The sequence below is a fragment of the Megachile rotundata genome, chromosome 11 (genome assembly GCF_050947335.1).
Source record: "Megachile rotundata isolate GNS110a chromosome 11, iyMegRotu1, whole genome shotgun sequence".
NCBI lineage: Eukaryota > Metazoa > Arthropoda > Insecta > Hymenoptera > Megachilidae > Megachile > Megachile rotundata.
Window position 1 is genome coordinate 14,828,026 of NC_134993.1, and position 18,298 is coordinate 14,846,323.

The 18,298-nt window shown below is 37.7% G+C and overlaps 4 protein-coding genes across 6 annotated transcripts; 2 read left to right on the top strand and 2 right to left on the bottom strand.

The window, feature by feature from the left end:
* Positions 1-213: 213 nt before the first annotated feature.
* Positions 214-9,728, bottom strand: kat80 (katanin p80). Of its 2 annotated transcripts, XM_003699911.3 has the most exons (14): positions 9,408-9,728; positions 9,002-9,132; positions 8,577-8,921; positions 8,157-8,498; positions 7,923-8,086; positions 7,729-7,850; positions 7,485-7,538; positions 6,827-7,370; positions 6,465-6,756; positions 6,219-6,398; positions 6,079-6,155; positions 5,931-6,005; positions 3,782-3,901; positions 214-3,682 (listed from the first exon to the last, which is right to left on the bottom strand). In XM_003699911.3, the coding sequence occupies exons 1-14, from the start codon at positions 9,439-9,441 to the stop codon at positions 3,550-3,552; spliced, it is 2,613 nt and encodes an 870-aa protein (XP_003699959.1). In that variant the 5' UTR covers positions 9,442-9,728; the 3' UTR covers positions 214-3,549. The 2 variants fall into 2 exon arrangements, with proteins under 2 accessions (XP_003699959.1, XP_012148518.1); XM_012293128.2 differs by lacking the exon at positions 7,485-7,538.
* A 98-nt stretch (positions 9,729-9,826) lies between these two features.
* On the top strand, positions 9,827-12,832 carry LOC100881698 (UPF0598 protein CG30010). 2 transcript variants are annotated; one of them, XM_076537434.1, is made up of 5 exons: positions 9,827-10,212; positions 10,293-10,341; positions 10,409-10,629; positions 10,702-10,879; positions 11,756-12,832. In XM_076537434.1, the coding sequence occupies exons 1-5, from the start codon at positions 10,060-10,062 to the stop codon at positions 11,785-11,787; spliced, it is 633 nt and encodes a 210-aa protein (XP_076393549.1). In that variant the 5' UTR covers positions 9,827-10,059; the 3' UTR covers positions 11,788-12,832. The 2 variants fall into 2 exon arrangements, with proteins under 2 accessions (XP_076393549.1, XP_003699984.2); XM_003699936.3 differs by having other exon boundaries at positions 9,828-10,212; positions 10,702-10,996.
* Positions 10,986-12,723, bottom strand: LOC100878843 (angio-associated migratory cell protein). Its single transcript, XM_003699912.3, has 7 exons — positions 12,531-12,723; positions 12,200-12,456; positions 11,987-12,131; positions 11,712-11,911; positions 11,452-11,649; positions 11,190-11,371; positions 10,986-11,128 (listed from the first exon to the last, which is right to left on the bottom strand). The coding sequence occupies exons 1-7, from the start codon at positions 12,721-12,723 to the stop codon at positions 11,056-11,058; spliced, it is 1,248 nt and encodes a 415-aa protein (XP_003699960.2). The 3' UTR covers positions 10,986-11,055.
* Positions 12,833-13,604: 772 nt separating the features above from the next.
* LOC100878950 (putative glutathione-specific gamma-glutamylcyclotransferase 2) lies at positions 13,605-17,225 on the top strand. The gene is made up of 4 exons (XM_003699913.3): positions 13,605-14,689; positions 15,776-15,811; positions 15,921-16,183; positions 16,487-17,225. The coding sequence occupies exons 1-4, from the start codon at positions 14,528-14,530 to the stop codon at positions 16,767-16,769; spliced, it is 744 nt and encodes a 247-aa protein (XP_003699961.2). The 5' UTR covers positions 13,605-14,527; the 3' UTR covers positions 16,770-17,225.
* The last annotated feature ends 1,073 nt before the right edge of the window (positions 17,226-18,298 follow it).

Genomic DNA, 18,298 nt, shown 5'->3' on the forward strand with positions numbered 1-18,298 from the left:
ATCGAATTAAACTGAAATATATTTTGAAGGAGGAGGAGAAATAAATTCAGTCAAATTTTCTAACAGAATTATTATGTCAGTCAAAATAATAAAAATCGACGAAACACTTAATTGAAAAACTAAACAAAAATCTCATTCTGATTTTATAAACTACGAATCGAATTAAACTGAAATATATTTTGAAGGAGACAGGGAAAAATGAACATCGAGTCAAATTTTGTAATAGAATTATTATTCCTCAGTGGCTGATTCCTTAAACTAAGATCGATTAGTTCGAACGAGAACGCACGGGAACGAAATTAAGGCAGTCGGAGAAGCTCGATAAACAGGACACTCCTGTGCACTCAACCCTTCTGCACCGTCAAATAATTATTTAAAATATTTCAGTGTATTTAATATCACTTTTGTCAAATTCTTTAACAACGATGCACGAGGGTTAATCTGATATTGGCAGAAGTTCGCATCTTAAAAACAAAATACTAATCTAAATTTCGACGACAGTGAATTTCTAATCTCACAAGCTTTCTAAGCTTACGAGATCTAAATATGTGTAGCAGTCGTTTTATCGAGTGACATCGTTAGAAATATGATCAGTCAGAATAAAAATCGAAATACTCCACGATAAAAAATAAACGAAATTCGTCCCTGGCTCGTTCTCAGGCCTTTGCACTGGTGCGATCGCAAATAGTACGAGAAATAGTACGATTATTATATAGAAAATATTCTTATCCTTATTTACATTAACGTACAAAACTAGAACGTTCTAGCTGACGGTTAATAGGCGTATAATAATCTTCGTTAATTGTGTATTCTATCGTTAGTCGAAAATTGTGTCACCCCTGCGCCAGAAGTTTTGACAATATGGAAGATATAAACGTTATATTGCGAATCCGACGCTGAGGGGTTAAAAGAATCTATGAGATAAACTGGCACGATCAAAAACGAAAACCATCCGTGGATCGTTTGTGTTTTCAACGGTAGCTTAACAGAAAATAAATTAGCAGATCCACGAAAGTCGCAGTTATATTAAAGATATCTCTACGGTCGTAAGCGCTACGTGTTACAATTAATTGAGCGCAGACAGCTCGTAATATTTGTTCGTTAAGAGTGCAAAGGCTTAGACAATGAAGGCGTAAGTATGTACAGATCGATCGCGGGAAACTGGATCGTTGTCGATTTTAAGGTTCAACACCTTAGCTGCAAATTATCACGATATCTTCCATTATTTAGACATACTTCCGTATACACCGTATTCTTGTCACAATTACAATTGTAATCGTATTTTGCGAAAGAGTAAATCAACCTCCCAATTATTATACATTAACCTTTTCATGATTCCTGTAAACTTGCACAGTAAAAAATTTAACCACTTTCATAAATTCGCAATGATATGTAAAAAGAAGATTTGAAAAACGGCGTATAAAAATCCCGCAGCTAACGTGTCGCATCCAAAAGTGGACGATAAGGAATATTGTACAGGATATTTCAAAATGGACGTACACGAAAGGAGATTCTTTACGGAAAAAATGTATCGAAAATTTTGGACACTCAAAGTGTCCGAAAGTCGACTCGTTTTTTTTATGAAGAATCTACAACTTTTGTGGTGTACTTTCTGAGACACCGTATGTTCACACTCACTCTCGGCTCTCTCGCACTTTCTCTCCCTTATAAAAATAAGTTGGACGGAACCGACGAGTCTCCTCGTGCTCTTATGTATTTTTGCCTGTATTTTTCCTTTCGGAACGCGTTCACTACCGGCGCTATCGACGACGACTCTTTTCGAAAATATAATCTTCAGGCCATGTCCGTTAGTCTTTCACGATGAAATTAAAATAAAAATTTATTAGAACAAAGTTCCATCGAGAATTCGGCGGGATCGAATTTCTCTTCGCATCTTCTTTTCCTTCGAAGTGTCAGGATTCTTGGAGCTACAAAAAATATTCTCTGATTTGGCTGTAAAGGTGATTTACTTGGTATAAAAACAGACTTGATAAAATTCGTAAAATCTGCAGCATGTTACAAGGATCATACAGTTTAAAAATTTCAATCTGTTGAGGAATTAGAATTTTCAGTCGTGTCAATAATTCCGTCGTTAATTTTAAAAAAATACTGTTTCGAAAAATACTCGATATTGTCGAACGATTAAAAACAACCGCCGATTAAATGCACCCACTCCGCTTAAACGCAAATTCGAAGAGAACGTGTCGGCAGCCTATCTTCTGATCCCGAAAAATTGTCACTGGAACACGATGTACCGAAAAGGTTACAAAAAAGAGGTTTACAAGTTTTTTAACAATCTAGAACAATAATGGGAACTTGTAATATTGTCACGAATGGAGATATAAAAGCGACAAATGCTTAAAATTAACAGATACGCACACTCTGCCCATTAATGTTCTAAATTGAGCTATATATTCTTCTTACATGATCAAGAAATTAATTTGACTGCAAAGCAAAACTTCCAATGATCCAAAAAACCAGTCTTCTCTCGGCTCACGAAACGCTTCGTGCAATATCAAGGGCAAAACATAGCTACGCGATTAGTACCTCTTTTTTTTCGTTTTTTCCTTTCTTTTTCGTTTTTATTAATGAACGGACGCAAATGGCTGTTGCAAAAATACAATTTGTTATTTCTCATCTTTCCGTAATAAGTCTAGCAAAAATGTATTACTATCTAATACTTCTTAATTAACACGCTTCGTCATCGCCGTGTTATGATTACGCGGGATTGGCAAGAAGGCCGTCGAAAAACATCGGTTTTATATCTTTCCCGCGAACGCGAGAAACTGCATTTTTGAAGAAAAATTTCGTCGTCAACTTTGTTAGAGTACATCTGGCGTACGCTACCACTCAAACTTCTTGGTACTCGTAGACTTCGTGCAAATTTTTATGTTATGAAAATTGTTTTTTCTCGCTATGATTGTTTTTTTCGAAAAACACTTTTGTTCCTCAAATATTACTCTTTATCACAAGCATTCGTAATTTAAAAATTAAGTTTGTTACATCCAAGACTTTTGAGCAACAGTGCACATCTAAGTGTATATATAATATAGCGCAATATATTATATAATGTACGATACTTTACAATATTTACTGTGCCTCGATCGACGAAACTTTTCTGTTGTTCCTTCGGGAACAGCTCTCAAGGTCTGAGTCCATGAAATACCGTCGTTCGTTTAGGAGTACAAGCGCTTCAACAATGAAGGCGTTACGTATATGTATATATGTACAATTAAAACCACACGATGGCCGAACGACCCTGGATTTAATCAACTAGTTGTTACACTCCTAAAATCTCTCCACGGCCGTTCATCAGGCGACTTTCGTTCCACGCTTTTTATGCCGACGATTGTAGAGCAGCGGACGAAACGAGACGAGGGAAGAAGGAAGGAGAAGCCATCCTCGACGTCCACTATGGCGTCCAACGGGATGAAGCAGTTCGAAAGCACGTTCCTTCATGGTCGACGGCCATCCACTTCCATCGCGCTCGAATTTTTGTCAGGTAACGACCAGCCTGGTGGTCGAATTCTCCAAACGCTTCAGCCGTGGTCACTCGAGGCTTCGTATGAGGACGGCCAGCTCTCGGAACGAGGCTCCTAATTTGCCCGTGGTTGATTGCTTCTTCAGCAGGATGCTCCTGATTGTGCACAGCTTCTCGTAGCAGGAGAGACACTTGTGGTAGCTGTGGAACAAAATGTAGAGCAAAGTTAGAAATTAACAAATGATAATATATCTTTTAAATTTAACAATATGATAATATTTAAAGTTTGAGTGAATTTACCGTTCCTCTCTTGACACATCGACGCCGATGGTGTGAAGAGGCGCCTCCACGTTGGACTTGATGACCGAGGCGAAATTTCTCAGGATGAGCCTCAACGCCGAGGAGCCCACCGTTATGTACCTATAACAGTAACAAATTGTTAGAAACCGGAGGAACAAAACGACAATGAATCACGATGCGAAGAGAAAGTACGAACACCCACCGGTGTCACGGCTAGTTTGTTCCAAAACGTGTTATTAGCCCATTATGACGCCAATAAATAACGAAAGGCACGAAAGGCTTGGTCGTACCATTCGACACGCTCGCTTTCGACGATAAAGGGTTCGCGCGAGCTCCCGTTCGAATCAGCGAGACGAATCGAACGGGCCGCCTCGTAAATGTTCCACGGTACAGTGTGAACATTCTGTAACGGACTACACCCTGTTTTTAGCGATGCTATGGTCATCTCTGGGATACAAATCCTAAAATTTTCGATCAACATCAGAATCGATAAGTCTGAAAACCACCCTCCATGCGATATTCCATTCGATATTCATTCGATATTTTTTTTCTCACGGCACCTTTGACCAGGACGAAAGGCCGTGACGAACGGACCGTGAAAACGACTAGTATGCAAACGGCTCTGCATTACACGCGAGATGTGTATATTTAGCCGGCAATTTGCTGGATGGATTCACCCTTTCGCCGGTTGTCGAACCGTGACTCGAAAGTACCGTAATCGACCTGGATGATGAGTAGATTCGAGGTCATACTTTGAATCGTGCTTGAAGCCTCGTTAATCAGTCGAACGTGATCGAAGAAAGCTTGAGTTAAGCGTTCATTCGTTAAATTAGAGAAATGTTTTTTCTCATCGGTCTTCGTCGTTATACACTTTCTTCGAGAATTACTAGCCATCAGAGCGTGCGTTTTAGTTTCAAGCAGCTGTCGAGCGAACACAATTAGCTGAATTTGTGGAAAGTGGATAACGAAATTTCGAGCTTCTTACAGACACAATACTTTCACTATCACCGAAATTATCAGGGTTACGAAATTTTTAATCACGTCATTAAGAATTCGAGATGTTTTTAAATAAATTGTTATTTTATTGATAATGGAAATCATAATCTCAGTATTTTTCAGCTTCTAATAATAGTAATGACAGAGAAGCGATGATTGTAGCAATACGCGTGACGAATGAAGCGGCAATTTTCCAGACCGCTAACTCGACGTTCTAAACGTACTATTATTAGATCGTCTCTTTCAATTAATACAGAAAGAAAGTTGATCGGGCAAAATTATCGCGAGAAATTCCATAAAATAATTTAATGTCAGCTTATGAAATACTTATTTATCGCGGTTGGTTGCACAAGGCACTCTGTCGACGTTAATGGGACTATTTATAATGCGCATCGTGCGTCATTGGAAGAATAGGGCAGGAAGAAATGCACACGTGAAAGGAAATGCTCGTTTCTTCGTCATGACAGCACAACAGCAACAGCTTGTAACTGAGCACCGGCTAATTGCACCGTGTCCGACGTCAGACTCGCACCATTCAATTTTCCTCGTTGTGTTGTCTGAGAACGATTGTACTGTCACTTGCCATCTTTTACACGATGTAAAAAAATTCATAGAGAGAATAGAAAGAATTCATTCTTACTTTAGGACCATAAAATGTAGAATATACGAGAAGCATGAGCAAACCGGATTTTCCTGAATCGATAAAAAAGCGTCATATTCTTCCTACGCATCATTAATATTCATGATCAGCTGTCAGACGAGAGAGAAGAGGATCCATGGAGCGTCAACATATGCGAGCGCGTGGCACTCGGAACAAAACGAGCGCACGAGGAGGCTCGAATTTGCATCTGCCACTGTCTTCCATTGTCTTGGCTAATTTCGCGAACCCCATTTCTTGCAATCCTCTTCGCCTCGTGTTTCCCCGTTCGACAAATTAGCCATTCCCATACCGTGAGCCGCGTGAAGTGACGCGACCCCACTTCAAACGCCCTGTTTGCTTTTGCATTCGAGAACTCGCCCCTCCGCATCAAAGGGGTGGCTCGATTTTCTCTGATTCACGGAGCGTGTAGTGTTTCACGCGAGGTAACGTTACACGCGAACGTGTACCACGAGTGTATCGTATTTTGAAATCGAAAAACAAGACTGTACTCACATCTCGTATTTACTCTGAAGCAGGTCCCCGATCGGACCGAGCAACGCGTTACATAGATCCAGGTTCCACATTGTTCTGTAAAAATGAAAGAATAGTGAGAATGTAAAAGTGGAATATGATCATTGTATTGTACAGCAATTTCACTCACGGTTTTAAGGTCAATATTCCCAACAGATCCACGACGACTGCGAGATCGTTCATCGCTACAGCTGATTGAACCGCGGCCTGAAAGTTTAACGTTCTCTTTAGGTCTCACGTTATTTTATCAAATAATAAACGAGATATTACCTTAAGATCTTTATTGTGCCAGAGAGAGTAGATGATTTGTAGGGAACGATGGCGATTCGTGAGTATCGTCATCATCGGTTCGTGACCTCTCATCATGCTGTTGAGTACCTCAGCCTCCGACATTTCGTTCAGAACTCCCATCGGAGTGTATCCCAGGCCCGCCGAACTCGCAAAATGATTCTGTTAAAAACACGATTATGTTTACACGTTACATTTTTAATAACTTTTTAAATTATGATAACTCACCGGTAGGAAAGCTTCAACATCTAAACCGAAAGGTTTATCAGTGTTTATAGGGATGAACTCTTCCTTCTCCGTAGTCTCGATGTTTGGCCTCAGTTGAGGAGTACGAATTTCAACCTTAGGATTCGGGGGCACTTGAGCTTTGTTTGATTTCTTTGTGGCAAAGGTGGTAGCTGTGGTAGCGTTGCGCGACGCTGAGGTAGGAAAGTTTCTGTTGAGAGACGTGGACCTGGACTGCGCGGAATTTGGCCTGTTCAACGCAGGGTCAGAGGGACTATGCCTTATATTATTAATTCTGAAACGAGTTCAAATAAATATTTGTGACGTGAAATAAATACTTGTGACTCGAAAGAAAATATACTTACTGTACCGGATAATCGCTTTCGTATCCCTGTTCCCCATCTCTGCAACTACTTTGTCTTTTCAAGTAGTGCTTAGGAGAATCCGGGCTAGGTGCTCTATTCTTTATTTTCCCATCGTCCATAACTGGAAGAACAGCAGCCATTGGTGCCACGCGCGGTGTCAGCGTAGAGTTTGATCTTTGTGGACCCAAAGGTTGTGGAAGTGTTCCCATATCACTGGTTGGACCAGATTTTTTCCCGGGGAAAGGCGTGATGCTTTGTCTAAGAGGAGGTATGGACGCCAGATTCTTTGACGTTCTGGCAAGACCGTTGTTCGTTTGAAGATTCGCCTTTATCTGACTCGTGGAGGTGATGGCATTCCTCTGAACAGGTGGCGATGACTTTATTGGTTGAACACGTACGGGTACGGGTTTCGTTAACGATAACGTTGGTGCAGGTGGAGGCGGAGACGACGGCGATACTATGGGCGGAACTTCCTCTGAATCCATCATATTTATGTTTGACATTGAGGTAGAAAGATTTTGCAATATCTGTGGTTGTGTGGGATCTGAAAAATGAATGTATGAAAGACAATGTATAATATAGACATTTATGTACGGATATTTGTAAATTGAAGTCCATGCAATTCTGGTGTAGAAGGAAAAAGACGGAAAGAACTCACCTAATTCTTGAGGCTCCTGGAAAGCCTCAGGTTCTGGGGGTGGAGTGCGAGACACTGAAACATATCGTGCACAGCATGCTCATTCACAAACCATACAGCACAACATTCAACTTTTAGATGCATTTATATTTTTAGGCTTGTGATTAGAGATAGATAGTAAAGGGTTAGAACAAGCCGGGAAAAGTATGTTACGATACAAAGACCTTGCAATAAAGGGCGAATAGTAGAATAGTATGATATTTACGCGCTCTATTTGGTTGAAAGACTTCATCGTATTCGGTGACACTGGGTATATCAGCATAAGTTGCTTCATCCTCTGGGTCAGTTCCAGATTTGTCTGCCTCTTCAATAGTTCGTACATCTACTCTATATGAAAAATAGAACGATTATATACAAGAAAAGTATAGTATTAGATATAAAACTTATCGTGAGACTTACGTATGTTTTTTTAAACCCGGTGGTCTTTCTCTAGAGAAGCTTTTCCTTAGCGAATTCCCGTGACTAAATGGGGAACCGGATGTTGAAACTCCTCCCAGCGGAGCAATTTTTTTCAAATCGCATACGTACAAAACAATATTTGCAGTGTGAAAACTTGCACCAATCTGGAAAGTTGATAGTCATTAATATTAATTTATAATTCGATATCCCTTCCGCTAACAAATATAGCCTTACCAGCTGGTTCTGAGCTATAGCTATATCTTGTACTTTTCCCCAACCAGTTGGGACAGAATCTAACGTTCTACCTGGTTCCCAGCCATAAACTTTTAGCACATCATGGCAACCAGCAAAAAGACATTCTCCACCTTGACTGAAATAGAGACACCTAATTGCTGAGGAGTGGCTTTGTTCTGTAGAAGATACGAGCTGAAATGACTCTAAATCCCAGAAATGCGCTGTTCTGTCTGCGCTACCACTAGCTAATAAGAATTCGTGAGGATGAAATTCTACTGTTGTTGCTGGTCCTCTGTGTTCTGAGAATTCCCTAAGTTGTCTGCCAGCTCTTAAATCCCATAACTAATTTGAAAGAAAAATAATTATTAATTAGAACCATTGATTTAAACAATGCTAAAGTCACATGGCTGTAATCATCACCTTAACCATTCCTTCCTCTCCTGCACTAGCAATCCATTGACCATCAGGACTAAATTTCAAACTGTTCACCATTCTATTATGTCCCTTATATGTGAATATACATCCTTTCCTCCTAATGTCCCAAAGCTTAATAGCGGTGTCCAAACTTCCTGATGCCAACAATTCTCCATAAGGATGGAAATCCATGCATCGTATACCTGCTTTATGTCCTGTCAATGTACGAGCTAATTTGGCATGTTCCAAGTCCCAAATTTTTAATGCTCCTGTCTGTGAGCCAGCACATACTAAGTCTTCTGTTTGTCCAAATCTTACGCATTCTATCGGTGTGGTATGACCACTCAGGCTCTAAAGATATTACAATTATATGAAGAATAAATTACGTGTTTACATTATTATTTTAACAAGCAGAGAGGATGAAAATATACCATAATACAATTCTGCTTTCCAACAGCCCATAGATTCACCTTCTTGTCATCACCACCAGTGACCAAAACACGTCCAGACTTGTGGCCTAATGCTAGACAATTGACATTGGACGAGTGGGCAACAAAATCCTCTGCGCAAAAGGAAACAGTAAATTATAAATTGATCTGAACATAGTATCAACTTTCAGTGACATCATAAAGATAATGTGTTTGCTATTCAACGAAGGTTATGACCATAATAAAAAAATGCAAACGAACAATATATCCATTGAGATGATTTGTAAACAGGAATTGTTTACTCATATCTAAGAAGAGAGCGCCAGAACGGTATCTACTGGATCCACACTGTGCACCGACGTATTTTTAAATAAATAAATTGTATGCTATAAGAGTGAAAATCGCTTACGGAGTTTCCATGATCTCTTCGTGGACGAAGCCATATTCCGGGACCACAGGATTGCGTTGTGCACGACTTATTTGGCAACGACAACAATTTGAGATTTCAACTTGCGGATGCACAATTTTTTTTTGCTTGAATTCGTGGGTAACATTTTTACTTGGTGTTATTGCTTGATTAAAAAGACGATTGTTCAACGGGGCGGCAGCATGTTGCCGCGCTGTGGTCCTGAAGGCGATCCTTTCCTTGAAATTTCTGTCCGTTTTCAGAAACCGTTCGTACCACCTCTTCGTCGTATCTCATTTCTTGAATCTGCCTGTCCGTGGGTAGCGCGAACCAACGTGACGTTGAGAAATATCGAAGTTCTGTTTCTATCGAGATCACGTTCCAATTGATCGCGCCAGATGTCACCAGTTCCTCGGTCAATTGAATTTTGCTGTAGCAAGTATCAGGCGGTGTTGCTTATCAAAATAAATAATATTCAAAAACTCGCTATCAGGAACTGCATCGTAACTTATTAATAGAGCGGTTGGCAAATGCCGTATTATTACGTACGATTTACTTATTACGTTACGAATGACATAATGACGTCTCATGACGTATTTGTAAACATTTAGGACAGAGGTTACAATCTTCGTATTGTCAGTTCGTAAAATTAAAAATGTTTCGAATTTTGTGTTCACGTACACTTGTAAATGAAAGTAAAGCATTGTTTCCGAAAATATTCAACAGACATTATGTAAACTATGTGCAAGGACAGTCACCACAACCTGGAATTAGGGAATATTTTTATTATATAAATCATGAAGGCATGGTATAATTTATTTTCTGGATTAGATTTGTTAAAGTTTTAAAGATTATGAAATTATATTTTCTATGCTTTCTATACTATAGTTGTTCCTGGATGATGCTCGTGTGAAAAACTTTACCTCATGTTTCAAAGGTTTGCATAAATTTTGAAGTAATCTTTTATACATACATCACACATCATATAAAATATGTCGTTTTAGATACAAAGTTTTTGATTTTCTTTTTCAAGAACTTGGGCATAAATGTTACTAACAGATATACAGAGGATTTTCCTTATATATCTCGTTGTGGAAGGGAACTTAATTTTGTCAGATGCGATGATTTGCCATTTGTTTTTACAAAAATTGTTCAAACAAAAGATGATTTAACGGGTGAGGTTACCGATGTCCTATTTTATGCTCGTGTAGAAAAGCTACTACAGGTAGATTGAACTTTTAATAGTATTTGTATTGGTTCATAGTTAACTGTTAATGAAGGAAAGGAATAATTACAGGTTAAGTTTCAACCAGACAAATTATATATGAATGTTCACTCAGGTAGAATATATCATCCTGCACCAGCCAAAGGGGGAAAAATTGGTTTAGTAGCATCAAAACTTGCAATTGAACTTAGCTCACAATTCGAGTTTGAAAATGGCGAAGAAAATGCTCCAACTCATTTTAATTGGAGAGGTAAAAGATATTCTCTTGATACAGATTGGGTGAAGTTAACCCACGTAAAAGTAAATAATCTTGGTTTTTAATTAGAAGAGAAAACAAAGTATGGTATATGAACAACTTTCATAAAATGTATGTATATTTCAAACAATAACAAAAATTGTATATTTTTCACTATATAATAGATTACATTAAGGTAGAGATGAAATATCAAAAATTCTAGCTGTAGAATCGTCAGATGTTGTCAAAGCTTTTTCTCCATTCCTAAAAAAACACTTGTTATAATATTACAAACAGAACAATATTCACAATTATTTTTACTTACTCAGATATATATAGATCAAGAATATCTGCAGTGTGACCTTTAAATGATCGTATACACTGACCATTTCGTCCATCGAAACACCTAAGAATACCGTCCAATCCTGTTGAAAACAGAATAGCGGTATTTCCTTTCCACAAGATTTTAGATACACCACTTTCTTGTTCTATCGTTTGACGGAGTATCTATATAGTTTCAGTAAAAATTATTGATATAAGGTTGGAAATATAGTTATATTCAAGTAGAAAAGAGAAAGTAATAGTACCTGTTTTGAGATATCCCAAATAAAAATTTCTCCATTAACAGTTCCAGTTGCAGCAACTTGAAATGTAGAATCTTTACAGAAAGCTGCTGTTTCTACCCAATTGCTATCATTATTTCCTTCACTATTTCCAGCCACTTGATCAGTGTTGGTACTGTTATTTTGTTCACGATTATTAAGACTTTGCAGAACAGAAATAATCTGTGATTTTAAAATTGCATTATTTTAATGTTGGTTGATACAAAAACTGTGATTTTTATTACCTTGCCCGTGTTTGATGAGCTTATTATTGTTTTTCCATCCACAGCTGCAGAGAGTATTAGATTGTTGTCTGAATGACAATCAATTGTAGTTATAGTGGAAGTATGACCCATTACAGAGGAGACAGATGACAGCACAGAACCAGACTTTAAATCTATGACTCTAATAACTCCATCCTCATAACCTACCGCAATGCGTTTACCTAAACCATAAATAAATTCAATTTCAATTAAGTTGCAATACTTAAGATTCAGAAAGACAGTTCAAAGACAGTTACCATCTGGAAATATTGCACCAGTCTCTGCCCTACATCCAAATCCTTGAAAGACCTTACAGTCTCCATCAGGTATTTTCCACATATATACTTCTCCATCCACAGACCCTCCTAATAAGACATTTGCAGCCACGTGCCACTTCATCCACTGTAATGACATACTTTACTAATATTCATAATCACATTAGACACATAGAAAATATGTAATAAACCAACTGTTGCATCTCCCATATTGTAGTTCCAAACTCTGACTTTGTCAGACATTCTCCAAACTTGTATCATACCGCTCATATCTCCAGTAGCCAAATACGATTCATCATGATTAAATTCTGAAAAAATAATACTATCTTTGTGATCCACACAGTCAAGAATAATTTCTCCAGTCGATGTATTCCAGACATAAGCTTTATCCTCTTCTCCTCCTGTAGCAGCCAACTTTCCATTTTTGGTCAAAGAACCGCAAAAGACAGAACCTACAATTTTATATAACAAAATTATGTTTTTGGCCTAATATCTGAATTAAACTAACAATTTGAACATTATTAACCTCGTTTATGACCATTAAACACAAAAATTGCATCTCCTTCCTCTGGAGCATCTTCTTCCATTCCATCTTCATCTTCAATTTCTCCTGTATCATATGTATCTATTACTTCTTCTACATCACCTATGTAAACCATATCTTCGTCTTCCATCTGATTATTCATGTCTGGTGAGGATGGCGGTGTATCCTTGTGCATGATTTACCTTAAGAACTTAATAAAGCGTGCAACAGGTCATGTTTTAAAGTGATTATGGATATATTTAAGTAAGAGATACGTGAAGTAAATAAAACATTGTTGATAATGATTTAGCGTTCTTTCCACGTGCAAGTTGTGTAACTCGTTAGATTTTTACCTTTATTGAAGCAGTGAGAATTATGTTCGAAGTTTATCGTTCAAAAATTTGGAAATTCAAATGCCCGTCAACAACAATCGGATATCTCAAACATCAGCTGATTCGGAAATCACATGGTGTTAAAACGATAGGGACTTTTCATTTAGTTTTGCTGGTAAGCAATAATGGTCTTACACAGCTAGCGACCTCTGTAGCAAAAAAAGAGCTTACCATCTGATGCAAAGTTAATTTTCTTCAATGAAAATTCAATTGAAATTGGATAATAAACTTGAACAATTTCAAGTGTTCTAATTTCGAAACCTATTATGCTCACTGATATACAAACTAATCTTGTTCTAAATAACTGTGCAATAATCAGATTTTTGCACGAAATTAATTTGTCTCACATTCAATCGTTCTTTTGATTCTCGCCAATTTTGCAATAAAACATTTGAAATACGGTTGTTATGCAATTAAGATCTAATCATGTTCAAGTAACCGACAATTGTCTACGCGCGTAGAGTGTCTATACAATTTGGACATGCAACTTGTGGTGTACGTCAATCGCACTTCTGGTTTCATCATCCGTCTCATCCGTTCTCCCACTCTCTCCTCGTACGATCGTTCTTCCTTGTCTGGTTGCCACCTTTTCCCTATTCCTTTCTTCATCGCCTTGTATCCATCTCTTTTTATGAATAGAGGTGTACGCCCGACAGCCGGCAGTCTCGGTCAAGCTCCCGTACGGTGTGTCTGTCATATTCGACTTCTTTTTTTTTTCAAAATTTCTTCATGTCTTTGGTGTACCATAATTTTCCCAATTTCAATGAAACATTTACAAAAGTCGTATCGATCGATTCAATCTATAGAAACCGACAGATATACAGAAATCACGAGATACCATCGTCCAGCTTTTAATGACTCTTCGAGGAAACCATGGATCATGGATCAAACGAAATTTCGAAAGATTAACTTGACGGGAAACTAAATAACGATAAACACCGAGATACGACACGTCAACTGGAAAATGGCATCGAAGATATTGAAGTACCGCCAAATAGAAGATATAAAGAGAATAGACACGTGGTCCAACGATGAATAGCAAAACAAAACTCGCAAATTTGTGGAACAAAAGTGGGAGGAAGAAAATTAGTATATTGTAGCGGGAAGAAGAGTTTCTTAGCAGTTGAGCTTTACAGTGTTGGACGGTTTGGAGGGAAAAGACCATTAAAGCCACGTGCCGCGCATTTGCCAAATTGATGATCATTCGCTGCAACGTTTGAAAGATAAAGAAACACGAAAAAAGACAAGTTTTCGCGATAATTCTAAAACACATTGACTGTGAAATCGTTTACATTAGAGGGTCAGTTTACGTACATCCGCACGAGGATGCACTCATTTGAATATCAAACGTCAAATATTTGATGCGTGTCTCTTTAGACATTAGTAAATATTGTCAAATGCGTGGGAAGGGGAAAGTGTACACACCGTTTCTGCAAGATCGTTTTAATACAAAAAGAAAACATTTATCGAAGATAAGAAGTACGATACGCGTTTGGAATCCAATAAGATATGCTTAGATTTGAGGATAAAAGCTAGATCAAGTCGAATTAGAGGCCCGTATTCAGATTGTGAACCGGACGATTCGGTCACGTTTTTCGAACGTTTAAAATGGAAAGCAGGAACGAGAACACTGGCCTGTGGGTGTTCGGATACGGATCTTTGTGCTGGTATCCTGGTTTCGAGTACAAAAGAAGCGTCGTAGGATACATCAAGGGATTTAGCAGAAAATTTTGGCAAGGGAACACCACCCATCGTGGTACCCTTGAAAACGTAAGTTGCGAACGGTTTTTTATTACTTCTCTGTACTTCACGTAATTTACACGTTGTCACGTGACCTTCTGAAAAAATGTAAATAATACGTGCTAATGTAATGCTGATAGTTGCAATGACGTAAATGAGTCGATGACTTCAATTTATCTATCCCACAACATTTTTTTGTTTCCACTTCTATATTTCCGGAAATTTATTATGGAATTCTTTTTTCAAACCGTACCTGTTACTAGTTGATGCTAATTTTCATTTCCGTCGATTAGAGTCTATTGACCACGCATATAGCTCCTCGTGCGACTTAATTCTATTTATATTTTTAAATTTTGCGTTCATGAATCCGCCACGTGAATACTTTTACGAGGTTTTGGCAAGCTACTACTGCGTTATAAACATGAGATTCCACTTGGCACTTAGTGGTCACAATGTATCGAAATTAGAGAAATGTTTTCATGAAATGTACGTAAAAAGTCTTGTGACATTTTATCGATAAAGATTATATTACCTCAGCGACGTATGTAAGAGCAAAATAGCTTTTCTTAAATTATATATAATGGTCACGGAAATGTACCGTCAATGGGTACTTACGGATGTTCCTATTAAGAGTAATGGAAATCGGATAGAGTTTCACCCATAGATCCAATTTCTCCAATTGATATAATGCAGTTTCAGAGATTGAATTTATTGCTTTCTATCAATTGTACCGCGTTAATTAAATTCTCTTATAAACTGATAAGACTTTGTATTGTTCTCACGAGTAACAAACCGGAAGTGATATGGCGTCCCATTAAAAATATGGCGGTCTCCGGAAGTTACAAAATCTATAGATAAATTAGGAAATGAAAGAAAATAGTATCGTGAGTTATACCAGTTATCTATTATTAAAAACCAGAATTTCTCCTGGTTTCGCGTTACAGTATTCGATTAATGCGAAACCAGTTACAACTTGTAGAAACCGATATCTTTCGAACACAATTTTGTGTCCTGTATTTGTGCTACTTATTTACGTCATACCAGTTGCTAAGCTTCTCATTGTTTCCGTTATATTTGTTCATCGATCAATAATGATTTATTTTCTTTTTCTTGCAGCCTGGACGCGTGGCTACATTGGTCGAGGAGACGGAGGTAATTTTTAATTATTTTTATAACTTAAGATCGTATACTTTCATTTAATTACTGGCCATTGACAAACATTTGTTTCGCAATAAATCACAGCTGTTCTCTTTGTCAACAGGGTATTGTTTATGGTCGTGCGTTTGAAGTCCAGGATAGCGCAGCTCTGCCATATTTGGAAAATCGCGAATGCACTTTAGGAGGATATATGACTACGATTACAACGTTTTATGGCCGCGGGGGAAACAGAAAGTTTCCTGTGATCCTTTATATAGCTACCAACAAAAATGAACACTGGCTTGGCGACGCGCCCCTACATAATATAGCAAAACAAATCTCTGAATGTTCTGGCCCAAGCGGTCACAACGTTGAATACCTTTTACGGTTAGCATGAATGTCGCATTACGTTTAATCATTTTACTCGAGCTAGGGCTGGATTAAATATTGAGATGAATTGAACGAGGGGACTACCACGGTAGTTTTCCATTGCCAAGTTTATTGGACCATACTTTCTAAAATTAAAAATTCTCAGTCACAGTTCTAAAATTATAACTCAGTTTCAATGATCTCAAAGTTTAAAAGCCCAAGGTTCAGAAAAAAGAATATGTCTAAAAATCTTAATCCGGTTCTCCTGCCTGTAAAATGTATCTGCCGATAATATTTTCACTCGTTTCATGTTCTGTGCAGATTAGCTGAGTTTATGCACCGTTATCTACCAGAAGCGCATGACGAACATCTGTTCACGCTGGAATTGTTAGTGCGTTCGAGGATAAAAGAGCAAAATATGTGTCTCACGACGTTAATGGGTAACCGAGACTTTAATATCGACCTCGAGGATGCTGAAATCGATGTCAGGGATGACGAGGATGACGACTTGGTCGTTAACGGTGCTGCCAACAATCTCAGGGAAAACTCTTTCCAATTTATCTCACAAGTACCTGAAAAATCCTTGCGTTGTCTGAAAATGTAGCCTGTAATTAATATTGTTTTTGTATTAGATGTATAAATTCAGAAAAAGAGACGAACGTTTGTAATTCGTGGCGAGAACACGAGAAAAACTAACAATTATCAATGTGTTAATGTGCGAATGTACCGTCCCAGAATAGCGATGTTAATAACGGAAGTCTTTGTTCTCATACATTTTGGCGGCGGTACGAATGTATTTTAAGGACTGTACAAGTGATATTTCGGCAGCTTCGTGTTAAGTATGTTTGACTGTGGCGCTAACAACTACGGCTAAATTCTTCTTAGCCAAAGTGCCTTAACAATAATTTTTAGAATCTTCAGTGCTCGTTCCTATAATTTCAATTATAAGTTAATGTAGAACAATTTTATACTTTCACGTGCGAGATGTGTGCTTTTGTGAAAACAGACTGGTTGAAATGTATTAATTTGTATGTGAGATTAAAAGAATTGTTTTTAAAAATGGAGTGTTCATTTTACCTATAAGTATTATCTAGTATCTGTAAGGTTAAATGAATTGATTCTTTAATTTTTAGACACTTGAAACATAAAAGCTAATTATAGTTAAAGGTATAAAAATAGAAATATCTAGTATCTATAACATTGAATTCTTCATTTCTTAATTTTTGGACACTTGAAACATAAAAGGTAAGTATAGATAAAGGTATAAAAATAGAAATCTTTTCAAAAACGAATGAAGACGATACAGGTAGAGCCACCTAGCGGTGAACACCGAAATTAACGAAACACAAAATTACGATTCTCAGCAAAATTATAAATTTTTTCACAGTGTTCACGCTTGCAAATTGTTCCGTAGCCTCACTAATAATAGAAAAACAAGTTTTGATTAAGCTGTAAGCGTTAGAAACGAAAATGAAAAAAGTAGCATTTCATGGACCTAAAAAAGTCTAGCCATCTAGCGGTGAAAGGTGGGAACTAATGGAACTATATATCGATAATACCTTTAATAAAATTTTGCATTTATCGACATTTGTAATTTACTAATATCGTTAAAAATAATTAGTCATGTATTTCTAAGCATATTATGGTAATTTCAGTTAAAAAAGTCGGTATTTAATACATAAGTATGAAATCGATGGGGCAATTCGGAAAAGTACTACTAGCGCCATCTAGCGGTAGGAATCAGGAACTAATTTTCAAGTAACAGGAGCGCAGAAAAGTAAAAGAGGTATGCGGAGTAAGAGGTAGCTCCCGCGCAAACCAGTGCGCATGCGCGGTAACAGGTGTCCTGCGCAGACCACTGCGCATGCGCAGTAGCGGCGTCACCTTATACACACGATAATTATATATGCAAAAAACGTTAATTACTCATTTTCTGGGCACAATTTATGAACTTTTATGATTAAAGAATGTTCTGTGATCCTTTAGCTGCTTTCTCATATACTATTTGTTCAGATTTGTGTCGAGAGTAATTAGTTATTAATGATTTTTGTGTCACATGTCGGCACGGTGCGCGGTATACATGCGCTGATTAAAATCGTTAATTACACATTTCCTAGGTATAATTTATGTACT

Coding starts and splice junctions, on each gene's coding strand:
- LOC100878950 (XM_003699913.3), top strand. CDS start 14,528: ATGGAAAGCAGGAACGAGAACACTGGCCTGTGGGTGTTCGGATACGGA. Junction 14,690..15,775: donor ATCGTGGTACCCTTGAAAAC/GTAAGTTGCGAA, acceptor TTTTTCTTGCAG/CCTGGACGCGTGGCTACATT. Junction 15,812..15,920: donor CATTGGTCGAGGAGACGGAG/GTAATTTTTAAT, acceptor CTTTGTCAACAG/GGTATTGTTTATGGTCGTGC.
- LOC100878843 (XM_003699912.3), bottom strand. CDS start 12,723: ATGCACAAGGATACACCGCCATCCTCACCAGACATGAATAATCAGATG. Junction 11,912..11,986: donor TGGTGCAATATTTCCAGATG/GTAACTGTCTTT, acceptor TTTATGGTTTAG/GTAAACGCATTGCGGTAGGT. Junction 11,129..11,189: donor CTTGATCTATATATATCTGA/GTAAGTAAAAAT, acceptor GTGTTTTTTTAG/GAATGGAGAAAAAGCTTTGA.
- LOC100881698 (XM_003699936.3), top strand. CDS start 10,060: ATGTTTCGAATTTTGTGTTCACGTACACTTGTAAATGAAAGTAAAGCA. Junction 10,213..10,292: donor ATATAAATCATGAAGGCATG/GTATAATTTATT, acceptor TCTATACTATAG/TTGTTCCTGGATGATGCTCG. Junction 10,342..10,408: donor CTTTACCTCATGTTTCAAAG/GTTTGCATAAAT, acceptor ATGTCGTTTTAG/ATACAAAGTTTTTGATTTTC.
- kat80 (XM_003699911.3), bottom strand. CDS start 9,441: ATGGCTTCGTCCACGAAGAGATCATGGAAACTCC. Junction 6,399..6,464: donor ATGTTGAAGCTTTCCTACCG/GTGAGTTATCAT, acceptor TGTTTTTAACAG/AATCATTTTGCGAGTTCGGC. Junction 6,006..6,078: donor GGAATATTGACCTTAAAACC/GTGAGTGAAATT, acceptor TCATTTTTACAG/AACAATGTGGAACCTGGATC.